The following is a 21,078-nucleotide window of genomic DNA, read 5'->3' as shown; positions in this document are numbered from 1 at the left end:
TGGTGTGGTTTGAATGTTTAAAAAATAATAATAATAATAACCTCAGTTAAGTTAGTAGCAGAGAAACAAGACACAAACTTTACCTGCTTAAGTTAATGCAAAGCAAAAAAAAAAAAAAAAGCCAGAAAAACACAATGAAGCTGCCAGATGCTTAGTAAAAATACCTTAACTGGTTTTGTTGTAGTTAAGAGGATTACATACAAAGACCTACTTTCATAAAATGTGAAATCCTAACTTCATATAAAGTTACATCTACCCAATTTTGCCAGAAATAAAACATTAACCAGTGGTTGAAGGCAGGTAGGGGTTTGTTTTTTTCTGAGATATCACAGCATATCTTTCTCCCATAATAACAGGATTACATTTTATTGCTACCACATTTCTTCTACTCCACAAATTTTTTTTTATCATCTCTATTCAAGACCTCATTGCTACATCAATACTTTAAATGAAGAAACATTCTATCAGCACTGACTTAAAATGCTGAGAGCACAGGCTTCTGCATACTCAAAATCAAAAGGGAAGAATGGAAAGAAGGGACTCAAGAAGGGTTAGGGCAAAATTCGAATTCAAGAATGCTAGAAAATAAAGCAGATTAAGAGCAGAGAAATTCTAGAATAAAAAAAAAGGTGGATTATTAAGCTTAAAAAACTACATCTAAAAATTTACAATAAGTGACAGGAAAGAATTCCCCAAATTCCTTTATGGAGAAACAAATAAAATATTGAGTTTTCATATCAGAAACTAATTTCCACATCTTTATTCTTCAAACTTGATATCAAGTTACAAATAGTCCATACCATGAAGCTATGTAGCTTGTTTACAAAGTACACTTCTTCATGCAAAAAATCAATAAGCAAGAATAACACTCAAAATGAACTCACAGTAAATAGCCAATTTGTAAGTATTGAATCTTATCAAAGTGGTACAATCTATACACTGTTTAAAAGTGGAGCCTCCTTAAAACATCACATGTACAGAATTTTTTTACAAAGGAGATCACAAAGTTAAAAAAAAAAAATTTAGGTTGTATCATAAGAACTGTTTTCTAACTATAAAAGCATATGGATTTTAGCAGCAACCAAAACTTATTCCAGGTTAAATTATTTTTAAACATTTCTGAAAAAATTGACAGGCTTTAAAAAACATCATGGATACCAATTCTCCTACTTAAAAGGATGTAGCAGTTGAAACATAAATACTAGTTTTGTTCTGTCAGTGAAAACTTTTTAATGAAGTTTAAGCTAAAATATACCAGAGATTGGGAAAGGGGAGTGGTGGGGGCCACCAGTCTGTGTGCGATAAACTACTAAACTTACTATATCAAGAAGTGTTTAAGACTTCTTAAAGCTATTTTCCAGGAAACAATGGTTTTCTGGAATCTCCTGAAAGCTTTCCTCCTCAACTACCTCCTGGTTAAATCAGTATTTCTTAAAATTATAGCTGTGTTTGTTTTATTTGATCCACCAATGTTTTCCTTCTTAGAAAGGGTAACATTATTTTCCAAGTCACTTAAAATTGTTTGGGGTAGAGAATAATTCGCATGAAAAGAGGATTCTACTTATAACCTCATGTTCAGATGTGGCATTTGGCATCTTGACATCTGACATTTTAGGACTGAAAGGAATTATAAACTTCAATCATATGAGAAATAAAATGGGACTAGATGCAGACTAAACCTCAATAGATGTTTCTGAAAACAAACAAAGATCTTTACTCTGAATCAGTGATCAACTACACACCCATGTATGTAGAACTATTTCAAGTCACACTATTAATATCTTTAAGCATTAAAAGCTATTTTTTCTAAATATAATTTTTTAAAAATTTGAAAGCAATTTATTCTAAAGACAAAGCGTCAAAACAAAATTCTCTCCACCAATCCTGACTTTAATTCTTCTAGATCACAACATGCAGAGTTCCAACGAATTTCTTTGGTATTTTCACTTCTTGGCAGTTTTTCTAAACTTTATTAAAAATTAGACCATCACAAGTGAAAGAATTCAAAACATGATATACAAGAATACAAGAAAAATTAAAATGAGAAAAACCAAATCAAAACAAAACACTGCATCACAATGCTTCCAGATATGTGTTTGTGACGTGACCAAAAAAATCCCTTACCCTGGGCCCTCTCAACATCCCGTATTTTACACAAGATCTGTATTCATATTTTTTCCTGTTTCTTGTATTTTGATGCCTAAACATAATTAAGAATCAATAAGGTAACTAGTCTGACACACACACAAAAAAATGTGTTGCCTAATATTGTTTAAGTCCTGATGGTAACACATCTTAACTGGTGCAATATACCTTTGATGATCCCAAAATAACAACAGGCAAGCACTACATATGAAAAGACTTATTATACATCATGACACTACTTCTAGAATCACAAATAACTATACTGATAGAAAAACTGGCAAATTTAAATCTTGATTCATTACAAAGTTAAATTTGCATGTATCTTAGCAAGAATGCTATTATCAGAAGAATTCTAAATTATTTCATTTCATGTAGAAAGGTTAAGGTGCTTTTTAATAAGCTACTGTCACTGACACATGCACACACAGACCAGTGAAAACTACCAAAAAGGAAAAAAAGAACTTAATTTTGAAGTAAGATTTATGATTAAACCATCTATAATAAAGTAGAATAGGGCAATTTAAAGTAGAACAATTTTCCAATATTAACATGTATTCATATATAAACACAACTCAATGTACTTATGGTCAATAAAAGAATAGCTTTCTAATTTGTTTTTTATATTCTACTCTTTCATGAATTGCTTCTATTTAAGTCTGGATATTTTCCTAGTTTCAACAACTAAAAAGAATATTGCACAGTTTGATGGCAAGCTCCTACAGACTATTATCAACTGGTGTTCCACTTGCTCTATTATCTTCTTAACTATTACAAACCAAGACTCTCTGCTTCTCTTTGGTTACATGCAGCACAAACCAAACTTCATTTTTCTGCTAAAAATAAATACATAAAGACGACGCTGTCAGGCATATATTCAAAAGGTCTCAATTTCTTAAAACGTAAGTCTGGGCATATTTATTTCTTTCAAATGCATACAAGACAATAATTACACAGCAACAACTCTTTTGTTCAACAATGATTTGATTCATAAGCATTTCAAATTTACATAATTTCACATCAATACCCTTGTATTTTTAAATATTGTAAGTAAAAAAAGTCCAAGTAACCAATTCTTATATTTCCTATTTATCCCTCTATACATCCAAACTTTAAAATTTAGTTACAAACTGAACATTATACAGAACATATAAATCATGTTTAAAAACTTGAGGTTTTAAAATCACTGCTTTCCCAGTATGTTCAGGAAAATCCTCACACTGACAGGTACAGTCATAGGTGGTAAAGGAAATTGGCGGGGGGGGGGAAAGAAAGAAGAGACACACAAGTTTGCTGTCTTAATATTTTACTAATCCTGTCAGTTAAAAATGGTGATGACATGAGAAATAACAGTTTAGGTTTATTATGGGGATGGAGTTTGCCTCACAGTTTGAGACATGCATTTCAAGTATTTTCCTATTTGATCTGAGCTCACTGTAGCAAACTGATGCCAAAAGAGAATAATTATTTTCTTCCATACATTCGCTCAATGTCCGCTTGGTAATGTGTTTTAAGTTCTTTGCGTTTTAGCTTGAAGGCATCTGTCACCAGACCAGTTTCAGGGGTCCATGGTTCGGGGCTCAAACGAATTTTTACTGGAATTTCAAACTTTTCCAGACTTGCTGAATGATTAAAAAAAAAAAAATTAAAATGCAAAGGCATTAAAACTGTACAATTAACATTCTTAGCAAGTAGTATAACTTCTCTGTTCACACATACGTGTTTGGGTAGATATCTAGGAGTGGAATTGCTGGGTCATATGGTAACTTTAACCACTTGAGGAACTCCCAGAATATTTTCCAAAACGGCTGCACCATTTCAAACTCCCACCAGCAATGCACAAGGGTTCCGATTCCTCCACCTCCTTGTCAGCACTTACTGTTATCTTTTTGACTATAGCCACATTAGTGAGCGGTATTCTCATGGTTTTGATTTGCATTTCCCGGGTAGCTAATGATGATGAGCATCTTTTCATGTGCTTACTGGCCATTCTCTATCCTCTGTGGTGAAATTGTCTATTTAGATCTTTTGCCTTTTTTTTTTTTTTTTTAAACTGAGCAGGGCCTTGAAGAACAGCTGAAACAAGTGGAGATCAGGCCAATCCAGAAATCAAAGGTTGCAGAGATGAGAACATTAAAGATACATAGAGCTGACAGGGAACCATCAATCTTGGTTAGAGTGGATGATCTGTGTGTCCTGTGGAAGGGCCTGAATGGGTATGTTCTCCATCTACTAAAGGGAGGAAAATACTCATGGTCTCTAAGCAAGAAATTATTTGCCCTAAGCCTTGTAATAGAACAAGTTAAATAAATTTGAAAGTACTTTCCTCCCACCTCAGTTTCAAGACTCAGTTTAACAACCACTCACCTGAAATAGCAGCTTCAGAAAGCACTTTAAGTACTTCGTTTTCCATTTCACAACTGTTACACAGCTCCTCCCAAGTTCCTTCAAGTCCTTTCTTTCGAGCTAGTTCTGTTAGTTCCTTTTGATTTGGCACAACAAATCCAATGACATAAGAATGATAACTGAAATATTTAAAAGTTAACTTAGCTAAGGAACTAAATGGTACACCATGTGATTAACGGCAATTAACTGATTAAACTGACTTTTGGTAATTCATTCTTTACTGGGAAAAAAAAAAAACATGTGGCATGTTTGGTACTAGCACACACATTTCATGCAAGAGTCATTTTTATTGTCTGATTCATAATATTTTCCAATGCTTTGGGAGAGTTCTTTGTGAAAGAAACCTCAAACTTTTATTTAATGACAAATTTCAACTCCGCAGAAATATCTGAATGGTGCCATTTTTAAACAGAAAATTACACAAATATGGTATTGAAAAATTCATCTTTAAAAATAAATATATAGAACAGGTTGAACAAAAATTACATTTAATATAATTTAGAAACTGTATCTACAGAAGTTAGGCAGTTAATCAAAACAGTATGATTATACTCCTTTTTTCCTTCTGTTATCATGGGAATTCAGGCTGATAGAGTTACATTGAGTATGCCCACTGAAGACAGATACTGTTTTGAAGGTCATAAAATAGAAACCTGAAGAAATGGCAGCAACATCAGGAAAAGGACAGTGCTGTTTATGTTTGCATAAGTAAAATCCAGAAATGTACATCATTAAAGAAAAAATTAAATGGCCAACTAAAGGGCCGAATCATTTATAAATCAATGTAATCTTTAACATGGGCTCTACCACAAGGTCTAGTTCTTAATTCGTTCTTCTGATACAGGATTTTATTTTCCCATAATAATGATGTCAACTGCTGCAGTCAGCTTTGTTTCTAGACTAAACCACTAAATATTGGACTATTAATAGTGGAGAATAATTACCACGTGCAATACTGTTACGGGAAAATGGAAACAGAGTTCCAATTTGAAATTCCACATTTCCCAAGAATGCTTTTCTGGGATTTTGACTTTAAGATGCTCTTTCCAAACAGACCCTATCTCTTCACGGGCTAGGGACACTAAATGTTAAGCCACAGGGCTCCCTGACCAGGTCTTAAGCAGACTCAAGTTAAAGCAGAGTAGTAAGAACTGAACAGGGTACTACTCACGGTGCCCACCCCAACTCTATTCTTTACCCCCTTTCTCTCTGGACTGGTTCTGTGAAGCTTCCTGTGCAGGGAGCCAGAGGTACCAAGGCAGTGGGAAAGAAGCTAGTTACTTCTTCTTCACTTCCCTATCACACAAGATAATGTGGTGAGATGTAAAACAGAAAACAGGGTCAAAAGAAGACGCAGAGGGGAGGTATCAGAAGGAAACAATCAGCAAACGGCTGTGAGGAAGAGGCCACTCCCAGAGTTAAGAAGAAGAGTTGTTCAGATGATTTTACAAAGAAGGTCCATACAGGTAGGAAATGCCAAGAGAGTACTACATATTTTAAGTAAAAGTAAGTATGAATTCCACTTTCTTACCTGTTTGCATACGCACAAATGTTATCTATTAGTGGGTGATTCTTCAAAGCTGCCTCTACTTTCCCAAGAGAAACATATTCTCCTGCCTGAAGTTTTACAAGGTCCTTTTTACGATCTGTGCAAAACAGAGGCAGGGGAGGGGGACACATTGGAGGAGAATGAATATTAATACCTTTAATAATACAAATATTGGCCATTCCCTAAATAGTTTTCAATCAATTAAGTTTATTATAATGGTAATGCTGAAATTAAAAGTATGTAATAAAATTAGGTCCTATTTTCTTTGAACTGTTATATGCATTCTTCTTAAAGAAAAGCAATTAGCTTCCATTTATGGGACCCAGTCATCAGGGCTTCAGGTATGTACTGCTTAGTAAACACTGATACACCCCGCAAATGAAACACTACCCACTGCCATCTGGAAACCATCTGGAGAGATGCAGACTGCCAAAACATCTTATTTCAATACAATAAACACTAGTGTTAAGTTTCTCCAATCTATGGATTCAGAAAGACTTCCTAGGAGTAGGGCCTGAGCTGAGTCTTAAGAGAGAGCTGGCCAGGTGGAACAGCAACAGAAAAGGCCAGAACAGAAAAGTATGGGCTCAGACTGCTGTGGCACAGAGTGGGGAGGAAGGAAACAGCTGGAGATGAAGAAGTGAACCGAGGCCACATAACAGAGGCACCCTGAACTTAGCTTCTAGGAGCCACTAAAAGGTTTCAGCAAGAAGTGGCCTGGTGAGACCAGCATTCAATAATCGTGCAGGAGTGTGTGTGTGCGTGGCAAGCACGAGCAACAGAGAGCAATTTACTTCAATGGTCAGGATGGCAGAAGGTGCAGGTCTGACTACAATCATGGTGAGAGAAACAGAAAAAGAAAAGAGGATGATATTTTGAGGCATATTTCATAAGAAAAATCAGGAGCAAATGGATTGGATATGGGGAGGTGATGCAAGAGAAGTGCCCAGGTTCCTATTAGCGTGACTGGGAAAATCAAAATGCCATTAGCTGAGGAAAAACCTGGAGAAGCAGGGAAAGGTATTTTGCATTCCAAATGAGTCATAATGCTTCTGCCACCAGGCTTTCCTCAATTCTCTCAGACTAACAAGAACCATACCCAATAATCTCTAAATGTCAAAGAATACATAGGCAGGAAAGAATTTGACAATTTAAGGGTTATCTAAGAGTAATTTAAAAATACCACTACTGTCAAACAGTTTGAGATCTCATAATATGACAAGATTTATAAATTCCACACAGCCACTACTAAAAAAATATTATGTCCAGGGATGATACACAAAACCACACCAACACTGTATATGTTTTAATATTATTAAACAACTTCACTAAATACACAGTGTTTTGTAAAACTATTTCAGAAATATTCACTTTCAAAAAATTTTAGATGCTTACCAATAATCTTTAAACAACCATCTGGGTCAAATTCTCCAATATCTCCAGTACAGAGCCACCTCTGTCCATTTTCATCTTCAAAGAAATCAGCTTTTGTTTTTGCTTCATTTTTATAGTATCCCATTGTCACATTTTGACCACCAATAAGAATTTCACCCCTCGGGTGTGGTTTATCAGTATTAAAGTATCCACCTAATAAACACAGATTAATTTAGTCAATTCACTATCTTTTCCTTTGTAAGCCACATGGGAAAATGTGAAACTATTAGTTTTCTAAATTGGGACATTTTACTTTAATCCAATTACCTTTCCAAAGGAAACAAGGCAGACTTAGTGGACAAAGTTTGTCAAACGAGGTGCAAATTATGCCTATTGTTTAAGTGACTAGAAAAGTTACGATTCCAAGAAAAAAAAAAAAAAAATCACACACACAAAAAAAATTGAACAACCCCATTTATAATATAAAATAATTACAAGTGCTAAACAGGTTTTTTTTTTTAATTCTGTAGAAATTCTTAAATATTATACCAATAAACTGATAAAAATATTAAATCATGCATTTAATAATTCAACAATAAATCTGTATAAAATCAAATTCTTTTATATTTAAAACATTTATACTTTCAGAAAATTTTAGAAGGAATCTAAGCTTAAATTTGTTGAGTATTTTTCACTAATTCTGCTCAAGGACAGCTGAAAATAACATATGAGTCTTCAGAATCTTTATGTACTTTGTATAGAGTAAAGGTACGTCTTAACAAATCAAGGATAATTTTTACATGTTAAGAATAAGATCAAATGAACTTTAAAAAAAGTTACTGGTATTTATTAAATAGCTTAAGCAACAAACTTTTATTGAATTATAGTGAAAATTTCCTTCTGATAAAGTCTGGGTTGAAACCTTCAGAGAAAAGAAAGAAAAAAAAACATGTAAAAATCCTCAGTTTTATTGAATAAATAAATTCTACAAAATTATTATCACTCCTAATTTATTCACATTATTCATTTAGCTCTTTTCTTGAATTAAATTCTTACTTGCATTAAAGCAATAAAATAGTAAGCAAAATAAAAACAATTCTAGTTCTGCAAAATATCTTTGAAATAAGGAAAATAAATGCATTCATATAGTCCTAAAATAAGATGAGGAAAGAAATGAAGCACAATTCTAACTTTAAAGTTTAATACTATACAAATTAATGCTTTGTGGTTTAAAATAGATTATTACCTTCCTCCCAGTTCTTTAATTTGATTTCACAGCAAACTAATGGTGCTCCCACTCTGCCAGTATTGTAGTCCCACACTAAGGGGAAAAAAAGATATTTGAAAACAGTAGTTAATAAATTGCTTCCTTTTTCTAATTTCCAAAACTGATGGTTTATCCCAAAGCTTTAGATATGCTTCAAGGCAGATGTCACAACTGGTGAACCACAAGCTGTGTAGCCTGCATAGGCTTTCTATTTGGCCCACACTTAGATTTGTTTTTTTAATCTGAGTTAGGTATCGCCATTTAAAAATTAAGAAATTTTACATATATGCCTGGACTCTCCAGTAACAACAGGCCCACATTTCCAGTACAGCAACAACTGAGGGCTCCCATGATATAGGGCACGCCTGCACAACTCCCCACAAACTTTGCCCATCGCATTGTTGTCCGCTGTACATCGGGCCCACTTCACTCATTTAAGTAGCAGCCTGGCTTATCAATTTATTTTAAATATCCTTATTTTAAAGGATAATGGAAGCACAATGGTTTATACCTATTTCACTTTCTTATTAGGCTCGACACTTGGCAAAACAAATAACCTCTCCAATCTTCTCCCATGCATCACTATTTCAAAGCAAGACCTCCACAGCCTGCCTTGCATCTTCTTATGCTATCACACCCTATTAAATCCTATGAGTTCAGAGACTTGAGGCTGGAGATCGAGATTTTTAACTGTTTCAAGGATCTGGGAAAGGAACTCACCACTAATGAATTACTACTGCATTATATTTCTCTTCCATGAGCACAAATATCAAAAATGAAAGGCTGATATTTAATACTTAACAGATTTTTATTTACCACAAACTGTAACATTCAATTCAAATCTTAAAAATAGAAGAAATTAAGGCTCCTCAGAAGAAAGGAACTACATATGTATTTAATGTTGCTTTTTATTTCCTGCAAATTAGGATTTAGAAGTAGCTTACAAAAATATATAAAATACATAACACATTACAGGAAAACAGAAAATAAAGAACAAATGTAAGATAAGCCTGGCATAAGAACAATACACAGACAAATTCAAGGTAAATAGGGAAAAATGATCAATTAAGGGGTTGAGTTAGAAAACACAAACGAGGAGAAGCATAGCTTTGCCTGTGTACCAGGAATCAAGATAACTGTCTTCCATAAAAGGGACACATGAGGCACTAGGTAATTCACGTGAGAACCACTGATTTCAGTGATCACCTCCTCAACCACATCGCCAGGATAAATACCAGTAATTTTACTCTCTTCTACACCCGACTCTCATTTCTCTCTACATTTATATGGAACCCCATGAATATTTCTGAATCTGAGCCTTAACATGTAGACTTAAACAACTGAAAAAACATGTTTACTTTTCCATGTAAAAAAATTTAATAACTCATGAGAAAATCAATGTATACAACACAGCTACTACCTGTTACTGCTTAATACTTCTTTTTGGAATGCCAGTGGTTTTTAAGACCACGTATTATAGTTTAACATGATAAACTCCTCTAGATGAATTCTTAATATGGCCAATAACTATAAATGTACCTAAAACATTCTAAAAGCTGATGACAATAATCCAGCCTTTGCTAGACATTCTATTTCATGGACAACGCTAACCTTCTGTAATTGTTCCAGCTCCAGCAGATTCAGTGAGTCCATATCCCTGACCGACTGGACAGCAAAAACAGATATTCATGAATCGCTGTGTGGTTGCAGAAAGTGGAGCACCTCCACACAACAGAAGCCGGATGTTTCCCCCTAGCAAGCTTCGTACTTTCCAGAATATAAACCTAAAAAAATTAATCAGAAAATCATAGGAATTTAAAGTTGAACAGAATTTCCAAATCATTTAGACTAATCTTCCAATTTTGATACATGAGATTTTGAGACTGATTGATTAATCCAAATTCAGGAGATTCCCTTGACTCTCTACTAAAATCTTAATTTTTAATAGTTCAACCACGTAAAGTATATGTGATTTTCTCTTAACTTTTCCAGTAATATTTATCAAAATTGACAGGTTTAATTTTGTATAGTAATGAGGATCCCTTGCATAGAGCCAGGGCAATTAGTTTTATATCATTACATAAAATATAAAATATCTATTATATAATACATAACATTAACATTGAACCATCCTGTTATTTCTCCATAAAACTTAGTATTACAATCTAATTTTCTGCTTTAGCTTATTTTGTTAGAAATGTGTACATATTTGTATATTGTAATTAGCTCTTTTTAGAACTTCAAGAATTCAAGTTTTAAAGTGTTTATCATTTAAAAACCTGATAAATTATCTATCAGGAATCAGAAAAAGAAAACAATTTAAACATCTAATTTATCTGTCTATGAAAAAAGTTTTGTGTGTGTTTTTTTAAAGATGAAGAGCAAGTGGCAATCATTTAAAAAGTAATGCTCAATCGTTGCAGAAAAAGCATTTGACAAGATTCAATATCCTTTCTTAATGAGAACAGCTCAAAGGATACGAACAGAAGGGAATTTTCTCAATATGATAAAGGCAATATATGAAAAATCAACAGCTAACATTGTACTCAATGGGGAGAGACTGAAAGCTTTCCCTCTAAGATCAAGAACAAGACAGGGATGCCCACTGTCACCACTGTTATTCAACATTGTGCTGGAAGTTCTAGTGAGAGCAATTAGACAAGACAAAGAAATAAAAGGCATCCAAATTGGAGAGGAAGAAGTAGAACTTTCACTGTTTGCAGATGACATGATTTTATATGTACAAAATCCAGAAAAATTTACAGCAAAGCTATTAGAACTAATCAATGAAGACAGCAAAGTGGCAGGCTATGAGATCAACACGCAAAAATCTGTAGTGTTCTTACACACAAAAGCAATGTGCAACAAGGAGGAAATCAAGAAAAAAATTCCACTTACAATAGCAACCAAAAGAAACAAGAATCAAGGCCACAAAAGACCCATACAAAGAAAACTACAAGAAACTGCTAAAAGAAATTGAACAGGATCTAAAAAAAATGGAAGAACATACCGTGTTCATGGATTGGAAGACTAAATATAATTAAGATGTCAATTCTACCTAAACTGGTTTATAGATTCGATGCAACACCAATTAAAATCCCAACAACTTACTTTGCAGAAATAGAAAAACCAATAACCAAATTCAATTGGAAAGGCAAGGTGTCCTGAATAGCCAAAAGTATCTTGAGAAAGAGGAACGGAGTTGGAGGACTCACATTACCAACTTTGAAGCATATTACAAAGCTACAGTGCTCAAAATAGCATGGTACTGGCATAAGGATAGATATACCCACCAATGGAACCAAACTGAGTGTTCAGAAATAGACTCTCACATCTATGGACAACTGATCTTTGATAAGGCACTCAAGCCAAAGCAACTGGAACAAAGCAGCCTCTTCAATAAATGGTGTTTGGAGAACTGGATACCCATTTCCAAAAGAATGAAAGAGGACTCCTAACTCACACCTTATACAAAAATTAACTCGAAATGGATCAAAGACCTCAACATTAGAGTTAAGACCATAAGACTCTTAGAAAAAAATGTAGGGCAATTTCTTAAAGATCTTGTGATAGGAGGTAGTTTCCTAGACCTTACACTCAAAGCACGAGCAACCAAAGAACAAACAAACAAATGGGATCTCTTTAATATCAAACACTTTCGTACATCAAAGGACTTTGTCAGAAAGTTACAAAGGCAGCCTACACAATGGAGGACAATATTTGGGAACCACATATCAGATAAGGGTTTAATATCCCGAATATATAAAGCAATCCTACAACTCAACAAGAGAAAGACAGACAACCCAGTTAAAAAATGGGCAAAAGACATGGACAGATGCTTTCTGAAGAGGAAATACAAATGGCTCAAAAACATATGAGAAAATGCTCAACTTCATTAGCTATTAGGGAAATGCAAATCAAAACCACAATGAGATACTATCTCACACCTACCGGAATGGCCATTATCCAAAAAACAGAAAATTACAAGTGCTGGAGAGGATGTGGAGAAAGAGGCACACTTATTCATTGCTTGTGGGAATGTAGAATGGTGCAACCACTCTGGAAGATAGTGTGGCAGTTCCTCAGGAAGCTAAGTATAGATTAGCCATATGACCCAGTTATTCCATTACTAGGTATATACTCAGAGGAACTAAAAGTTAAGACAGGAAGGAAATTTGTAAACCAATGTTTATTGCGGCATTATTCACAATAGCCAAGAGATGGAAACAGCCCAAATGTCCATCAAAGGACGAGTGGTTAAACAAACTGTGGTACATACACATGATGGAATATTATGCAGCTGTAAGACAGAACAAAGACATGGAATATATAATAACACGGATGAACCTTGAGAACATCATGTTGAGCGGAATTAGTCAGAAACAAAAAGACAAATACTAATATCACTAATATGAACTAACATTAATAAGCAAACTTTGAGTTAAAAGCTGATAACACAGGCTACCAGGAGACAGATAAGAGGGTAGAGATAGGGCATTTGATGCTGAAGGACTACAGAATGTTCAGCAGGACTGATTGTATAGATCCAAAAATAGATAGCATAATACTGTATGATCGTAGCACAATATTGTAACTACACTGAACAAAGGTGTCTTGAGTAAAGCTGAAAGAGGGGGGCTAGGGGCATGAATGACTCCTGAGGTAAAGATGGAAGATAAAGACTGGGACTGTTTAACTTAGCAAAAACTAGAGTGGTCAATGATTGTGACTAAATGTACAAATATAAAACTGTTCATGCACATGGTAGAACAAATGAATGTCAACCATGCAGAATGTTGGAAATGGGATGGTGGGGAAAAATATAATCAAAGCAAACTGCAGTCTATGATCAACAGTAACACTGTAATATGCTTCCATTAAATCTAACAAAGGTAATATACCAAAGTTAAATGTGTATAAGAGGGGAATATAAGGGAGGGATATGGGATTCTTGCTAGTGATGTTGTTGTCTGACACTATATTATATTGTATGATATTTCATTTTTATTATCCTTTTTATTATTCATTTAAAAAAAAACACTTTTTTTTGTAATCAATATGTTCAAGCGCTGACTGTGGTGATAACTGTACAACTTATGATGATACCAAGAACAACTGATGGTACACTGTGGATAATTATATGGTTTGTGAATACAGCTCTATAAAATTGTATGGAAAAATATAAACAGGGACAAAAATGTTGAAGAAAACATGGAGAGAAGGATGTATGTATTTACTGTCTGTTAGGAGGCAGAATGGTGTAGCCTTTCTGGAAGACAGTGGGGTGGTTCCACATGAAGCTAAGTATGTGGGGGTATAAGGTCCTGCAACCTCAATAGGGCGTATTTACTTGGAGGATCTGAGAGTAGGGACATGAATGGACATTTTCACACTGGTGTTGATGGAGAGAGTATGTATGATTTGCAATGGGTGGAGGTGGCCTAAGAGTACATCGACTGAGGAACAGAATGGTGAACTGCTGTGTGTGCATACAGTGGAATATTGAGCAGGCGAGAAGGAATGAAGCTGTGAGACACACAACAAGGTGAATGGAACCTGTGAAAAGCATTTTGAGTGAAGTATACCAGAAACAAAGGCAAAAAATACCAAAGAGTAAACTCAGAATTGAACCTTAAAGCACAGATAATCAGGGGAACACTTATTGTAATGGTTCCTAGATTGTAAGCTCTTACAGCAGTCCCATCTATTCCCAAATTGTAATGGCTATCTCCAAACTCTACGATGCTGATCCCTTTGTGTATAACCTGATTGGTCTCTGGAACACTGGGTATCTAGGGGACACCTGAAACTCAGAGCTAGAACTCTGCAGATATGAATATCAGTATTAGCGCATGTAGCAACTGTTAAAAATGCTGAAAAAGAGTCCAGACTTCAATTAGAGATACGAATGAAGTAGATCTGGTTAGGACTAGGGCAAATCAGGCCAAAGGGTAAAGGATGATACTGACTGGGTTTTAAAACTTCAACTTCCATGTGAGACCTGGGAAGAGATGTTTATTTGGTGCAGATCTGTATTTCCTGAACAATTTAACTCATACAGTTTGTTCAAATACCATAATTACATGGAACTTTTAATAGAAAGTGAGACCTGGTAAGTTTGCACAGGTTAGTGTGAAATAGTGACACATCCCAAAGTAATTTGAGCAGAGAATAAAAATATACATGCAGCGCCTCCCTGAGGAGCTGGGGGGAAATGCAGAGGTGTTGGGCTTCCTCACCTGGATTGTTGCTGATGTTCTCACAAATATTGAAGACTGGCGGTTTGATGTACCAAGCCCTCTGTCATGGGACTTGCCCTTATGAGGCTCGTTACTGTAAACGAGAGGCTAAACCTGCTTATAAATTGTGCCTAGGAGTCTCCCCGAGTACCTCTTTGTTGCTCAGATGTGGCCCTCTCTCTCTAGCTAAGTCAACTCAGGTAAACTCACTGCCCTCCACCTTATGTGGGATCTGATTCCCAGGGGTGTAAATCTCCCTGGCACTGTGGGATGCGACTCCCAGGGATGAATCTGGACTCGGCATCGTGGAATTGAGAACATCTTCTTTACCAAAATGGGGACGCAAAATGAAACAAAACAAAGTTTCAGTGGCTGAGAGATTCCAACAGGAGACGAGAGGTCACTCTGGTGGGTATTCTTATGCACTACATAGTTAACACTTTTTAGGTTTTAGTGCAGTGAAATAGCTAGAAATAAATACCTGACACTATCAAACTACAACCCAGTAGGGCCTTGGTTCTTGAAGACAATTGTATACCAATGCAGCTTACAAGGGGTGACAGTGTGATTGCAAAAGCCTTGTGGATTGTAGTCCTTTTACCCATGTGTGGATGGACAAGTAGAAAAATGGGGACAAAAAAAAAAAAATGGGGGGGAGAGGGAAAATTTGGGTGTTTTTTTTTTACTTTTATTTTTTATTCTTATTTTCACTTTTTCTGGTACAAGCAAAATGTTCAAAAAATAGACTGGGGTGATGAATGCACAACTATATGATGGTACGTGAACAACTGATTGTACACTTTGGATGACTGTATGGTATGTGAATATATCTCAATGAAATTGAATTTAAAAAGAAAAAAAAAAAAAAAAAAAAAAAAAAAAAAATTGAATTTAAAAAAAAAAGTAACATTAACAGACTTCCCAGGGCAGGTTATATCTCACTAAAGAAATAAATTCTTCTATAATAAAATTGTAAATTTATTTACTGTATTAACACTACAAATTAACAGGTCTGAGGTAAAACTGGTCATTTAATATTTTACACATAAAACATTTTATCACATTTAATTGCCATTTTATGTTCAATTGAAATAAATTTAAAAGCAAAGAGAAACTTTGCTCAAAATCATGTAAGTGTCCACAGAAAATATGGGAACCCTATTAAATATGGCAAAACTGTATAGCAAACTTTTTTTTTAATTGCTTGTATCTTAGGAAGGATGGGTTTTTATGGAGTCCCTTTGACTTTTTTTTTTTTTTTACAAATTTATTTCTTATAACTACCTCAATTAATTGTGCTATTAGTGCAAATTAAAAGGTTAAAATATCAAGGAAGGGGCAGGGAGAAACCCTTTACTTACCTGTCACAGAGTGGAGTACTATACCCTTTTGAAATTTGTTCCATTTTGTAATTATAGGCCAGAATAAATAGATTGCGCTGAAAACTACTCATTTCATTCACTTTATTCATGACATTTTTGTATATCCGATCCATGATTTCCTTAATATATAAAAATGAATTAGTATGATGATGATACCAGTTGCCATACACCTCAAATTCCAACATCAGATTTATATTTCCACCAATATTAAGGCATTTTTTAAAAAGATATATTCCATCAAGACCAAACTTTTAAAATAAAGACACAATTGGTTTTAAAATGAGGACTCTGAAAACTGAAGTTTTAATATCAGAAGTATACCTAGGCACTAATATGAAGAGTAAGAAGTAAACAAAAATAAAATAGGGCAGGAATATACCACTATTGACACTTCATATTGCTTTGCTCATTTATCTCATTTATCTTGTCTATCCTGAACTAAAAACTAAACGGAATCCACATTAGGAGGAGACAAAATCATAGCTTTCCATTTCTACTGATTTTATTTCCAAGCTCTGCCCATCCTCCATGTTACATTAGGATGTACAGTCCGTCTCAGGTAATTCAATGTCACACCAGCTTCTCATCATTTGTGTGGTGTCTAGGCCAGGCATTCCCCTGAGGACTCAGGAGGTCATCATTGGATTTGCTTAGAAGGAGGTGATCTCAACCTTTGCTCCTATCCCCTGCTGGGCTTAAGGTTTCTTCCACTCATCAGCAAACAGCTATCACAAAATGATTCTAACAAGAAACTGTATTAAGAAAGGAGTTGATAATATCATATGAAAGCTGAAATTAAGTTGGGTGTTCAGGAAATAGAGAAAAAGATAAAAGCAAGACTGAATAAGTCCTATATGGTTTAAGGCAAAATAGATAACCAATAAGGACTAAATCCTGCATAAACTACCTTGACAACAATATCCTTTCCACATAAACTAATATTCTGTAGCAGATAATACTTCTTTAGTATTCAGTATTAAATAATGCCCAATTCTTACCGGAACAGCGGCCATCAGTGTTGGTTTCAGCATAGATGTATCCCCTTTGCTTCCTTTTTTTATTTTTGAAGACTACAAAGAAGAAAAAACAGGCCATATACAGTAATCCTTATTTTAAATATTTAATGTAATTTTTAGATCAAAAAGCCTATAATCAATTCATCATTTTCATTTACTTATATTTTAATAAGCATGTAAAAGGTAAACACTTATTTTAAAACGAATTGTCATTTGTACAACATATTTCAAACTTACAGAAACAATATTAAAAAGTCCTAATTAAGAATCTCAAGTCACAGATATTTACCTGATCTGCTAAAGTCTGTGGCGAAGAGTAGCCAATGCGGCACCCATGAGAAAGACAAACAAGCTCAGCACTTAATTCTAGAACATGGGCTAGAGGCAAATATCCAATGTATACATCTTCTTCTCTAAAAAAAAAAAAAAAAAAAAAAAAAGAGATGAAAGCAGCAAAGGTCAGATGTCATATCTGTGCAGTGAAGCAGAGTGACTAATGGAGAGCAAGTTAGGGCTAATGACAGGCCCTAGCCAGATACACTGAAAAGGCACATGGAAAGGCCCCAAGGGTCTCAACTGAGGTTCCCTGTTGATGGAATGTATATGTATGTGAGTGTGTGTGTGTGGAGCGGGGAGGGGGGTGGGGAAAAAAGAACTATAGCACAACATAAACTGAAGTGGTTAAGTGAGCTCTATGTTCTGGGTTCCCAGTACTGCTCGAAGGCATCCATTAACTGGGAGTGCTGCAGATGCAAAATGCTAAGGCAAGAAATTGGAGCTTGTGAGGGGTGGGGGGGTTGGAAGGTCCTTTTGAAGAACAGAAGAAATCATCCAAGGAAGAAAACTGTCTTTGGGGCTAGTGGGCCACTAACCAGAAGAGTTCAAACAGAATCCACAATTGTCTGCCAGGGAATTCTAGAGAAGAGAGTCTTGTTCTGAGCACTGAATCAAATTATAAATAATATCTTCAAATAAAATATATCTTCATATATGAGAAAGAGGTGTATAAAAAGGTGTGTGTACATAATTTGAGAGGGGAGGGAAACAGGAAGGGAGGGAGGAAGGAAGGAAGGAAGGAAGGAAGGAAGAAAATAAAAAGAAAAACCAGAGACTGGGCCTACAAAAGCTCAATAAATATTTACTGGATATATTAAATTATTTGTTCACCTAAATTATAACATATTTAGGTATAAAAATGGCTACAAAGGGAACAACACCAACTGATGAAAATAATTTAGATTAAGAGGGTTACAACCATGAAGTCATTTAAAACTTGTACTTTTAAAGTAAAAAGTAAATTTTAACAACAATATCCAAAAACTAAAGTTCACAACTATTCCAATTAATGTTAACGTCTTTTAAGGAAATGCCTACTGTAAACAGAAATTGAAGGAATAATTTAACTATATACTACAAAATGTTAATGTTATAGCAATGGATATAAATAAAGAACTACTCGTATTAACTTCCCACGACATACCCCAATCCTGGAATCCTTTCTGCCATCCCTGTTATACCAGCAATAATGTTACTATGTGAGATCATAACTCCCTTTGGAAGCCCTGTGGATCCACTCGTGTACATGATCACTGCAATATCTGAAGGTGCCGGTTTGCTATGAGGTTTGTTTTCTGTATTAGAGGGGGAAAAACACACAATTCTGAGAAATTCAGCCATATCACTAATTCATAATTATTTATTAACTCAATTAATAACTGATAATTGTACTTATTAGGGGGTCAACAAAACAGATTGAGTCCCTGCACATAAGGAACATACATTCTACTGGGAAAAACAGATGTATCTATAATGTAATAAGAGCTATGGAGAAAAATTAAGCAAGACAAGGTAAGAGTAGATGCTATTTAGATGGAAAAGACAGGGAAGTCCTGAAATTTTAGCAGAGACCAGAATAAATGAGGAATGGAGCCGTGAAAACCCTGGATTTGGGAGAAAAAATGTTCTAAGTAGAAGGAAATGGGGAGGTGCTACAGCCCTGAGTGAGGGGGAAGGAGCAGGGCATGTGTGAAAACCAGCAAAAAGTGTGGCAAGAATGGAGTGAGCAAGAGGGAGCCTGGCAGGAAATGAAGTTTAAGTAGCAGGTGGGTCAAGTCTTGTAGGGTTTTGCTAAGGTCATGCTAAGGACTTTGGAATTCACTCCAAGATGGAAAGCAATGCTATTTTGAACAGGGGCTTGTCATCATCTGGGACAAGGATCACACTGGCTGCTGTTGTAGCTACTTCATTTTAGAAAAGGAGAGGAAAAAGTAGGGAGACAAAAGGCTATTCCAGTAATTCAAATAAGAAATAAGAGTGGCTTGGACTAGGGTACCTAGACAATTTGCTAAAAAATTTTCTCTGCTTCACAGTGGTGAAATTAACCTGGTTACCTCAGAGTCCTGGGTTACAAATAACGGTGCCCACTAACAATCAAAGGGCACAAGCCTAAGAACAGCAGTCAACACCCCACAGAAGAAATACAAAGGGTCATAGATGACATTGTTGATCAGCCTGAAATTAATCCTGGAACTATCTTACATGTGGGACTTCTAAATATGATAAATGTAAATTATTATTCAAGTGGAAAGCATCCTCCCAGCACAACATTCCTTTGCAACTTGGGGAGAATTAATAACACTTGAATCAAGTATCAAATTTTGATAACCAGTCTTCCTTACAGGTAGGATATTCTAAACTTCATTTCCAGTCAGTTTATGAAAGTAGGGAAGTGAATTCAAGATGGCCCACAAAACATTCTGAACTTTCCATAAAAAAGAGAATGTTTCCCCTTAAGCAAAGAAATTTTAATGAAAGACATGAAATCAACCAATCATAACTGCCACTTCAACCAAACTCAAGCTCTTCAAATAGGCAGAAGAAAGGACGACAGAGGAAGTGGGCATTCTCTCACAGGAAACTGGGCATAACCTTATTAACATTACAACTGTGAGGAAGAGAACACAAGCAATTGAAGTGGTCCAGAGTAAGCACTCCATAATTATTTCTTCAAGTCATTCATTCATTCATTTACTGATTCTTTGGGTGCTCTCACCTACTTCCACAGCTGTAATTAAAACCTGAATGTGTCTGCCTTCTAAATTTAACACCATCTTTAACTCTGAAGTATTATCTATCCAGATACTAGTATATGTCACTGACCACTGGATATCTCCAATATTCTATCAGCACCTAAATTCCAACATGCCCAAAATTAATAATACAACCCCATGCCAAAGAAAATCTGCTCCTCCTCCTGTTTATTCAAGCTGACTGAATGCCTACATCCAATTACTCACTTGGTTTCCAGCTAGAGAGGAAATACAGTATCAAAATCTCAGTAGCTTTCAAGATACCCCTAAACACCAGAACTTTCTCAAATATTTTCTAACACTCATCTGAGAGTAGGAACTTCTAGAGTCACCATGCCTAGGTGTGCTAATTGGAGGATAAAGATGTCTCCTCTGGCAAGAGTAGAGTTGGAGCAGGGAGTAAAGGTAGGGATGTTGGTTTAGCCCCTCTAGCTATCTGTTAATATCTACAGGTAAACCAGGTAGGACAAGTTTAATGGCGTTATTTATAAAAATAACTTTAAGTCATCCCTCCAAAAATATCACAAAAAGGAGTCAGGAAAATTGACTAATATAAAAGAAAGTATTTTTAATTAATTTCAAATAAACACTACTTTTAGAACATTGATAAATCA

General features: G+C 35.1%; 1 protein-coding gene across 1 annotated transcript in view; it reads right to left on the bottom strand.

Moving 5' to 3' along the window:
• Positions 1-744: 744 nt before the first annotated feature.
• The window catches only part of ACSL3 (acyl-CoA synthetase long chain family member 3), an 87,309-nt gene continuing 66,975 nt past the window's right edge, over positions 745-21,078 (bottom strand). Inside the window, exons 6-15 of the mRNA XM_037849526.1 lie at positions 18,856-19,006; positions 17,665-17,788; positions 17,358-17,429; positions 16,339-16,478; positions 10,350-10,522; positions 8,718-8,792; positions 7,493-7,684; positions 6,080-6,194; positions 4,510-4,667; positions 745-3,764 (exon numbers count right to left, since the gene is read on the bottom strand). Coding sequence (XP_037705454.1) covers positions 3,607-3,764; positions 4,510-4,667; positions 6,080-6,194; positions 7,493-7,684; positions 8,718-8,792; positions 10,350-10,522; positions 16,339-16,478; positions 17,358-17,429; positions 17,665-17,788; positions 18,856-19,006 — 1,358 coding nt within the window. The 3' untranslated portion in view covers positions 745-3,606. The remainder of the gene's footprint in view (positions 3,765-4,509; positions 4,668-6,079; positions 6,195-7,492; positions 7,685-8,717; positions 8,793-10,349; positions 10,523-16,338; positions 16,479-17,357; positions 17,430-17,664; positions 17,789-18,855; positions 19,007-21,078) is intronic.

The sequence above is a fragment of the Choloepus didactylus genome, chromosome 9 (assembly GCF_015220235.1).
Source record: "Choloepus didactylus isolate mChoDid1 chromosome 9, mChoDid1.pri, whole genome shotgun sequence".
Lineage (NCBI taxonomy): Eukaryota > Metazoa > Chordata > Mammalia > Pilosa > Megalonychidae > Choloepus > Choloepus didactylus.
The sequence above is the reverse complement of the archived record's forward strand: the minus strand, read 5'-3'. Positions and strand labels throughout refer to the sequence as shown.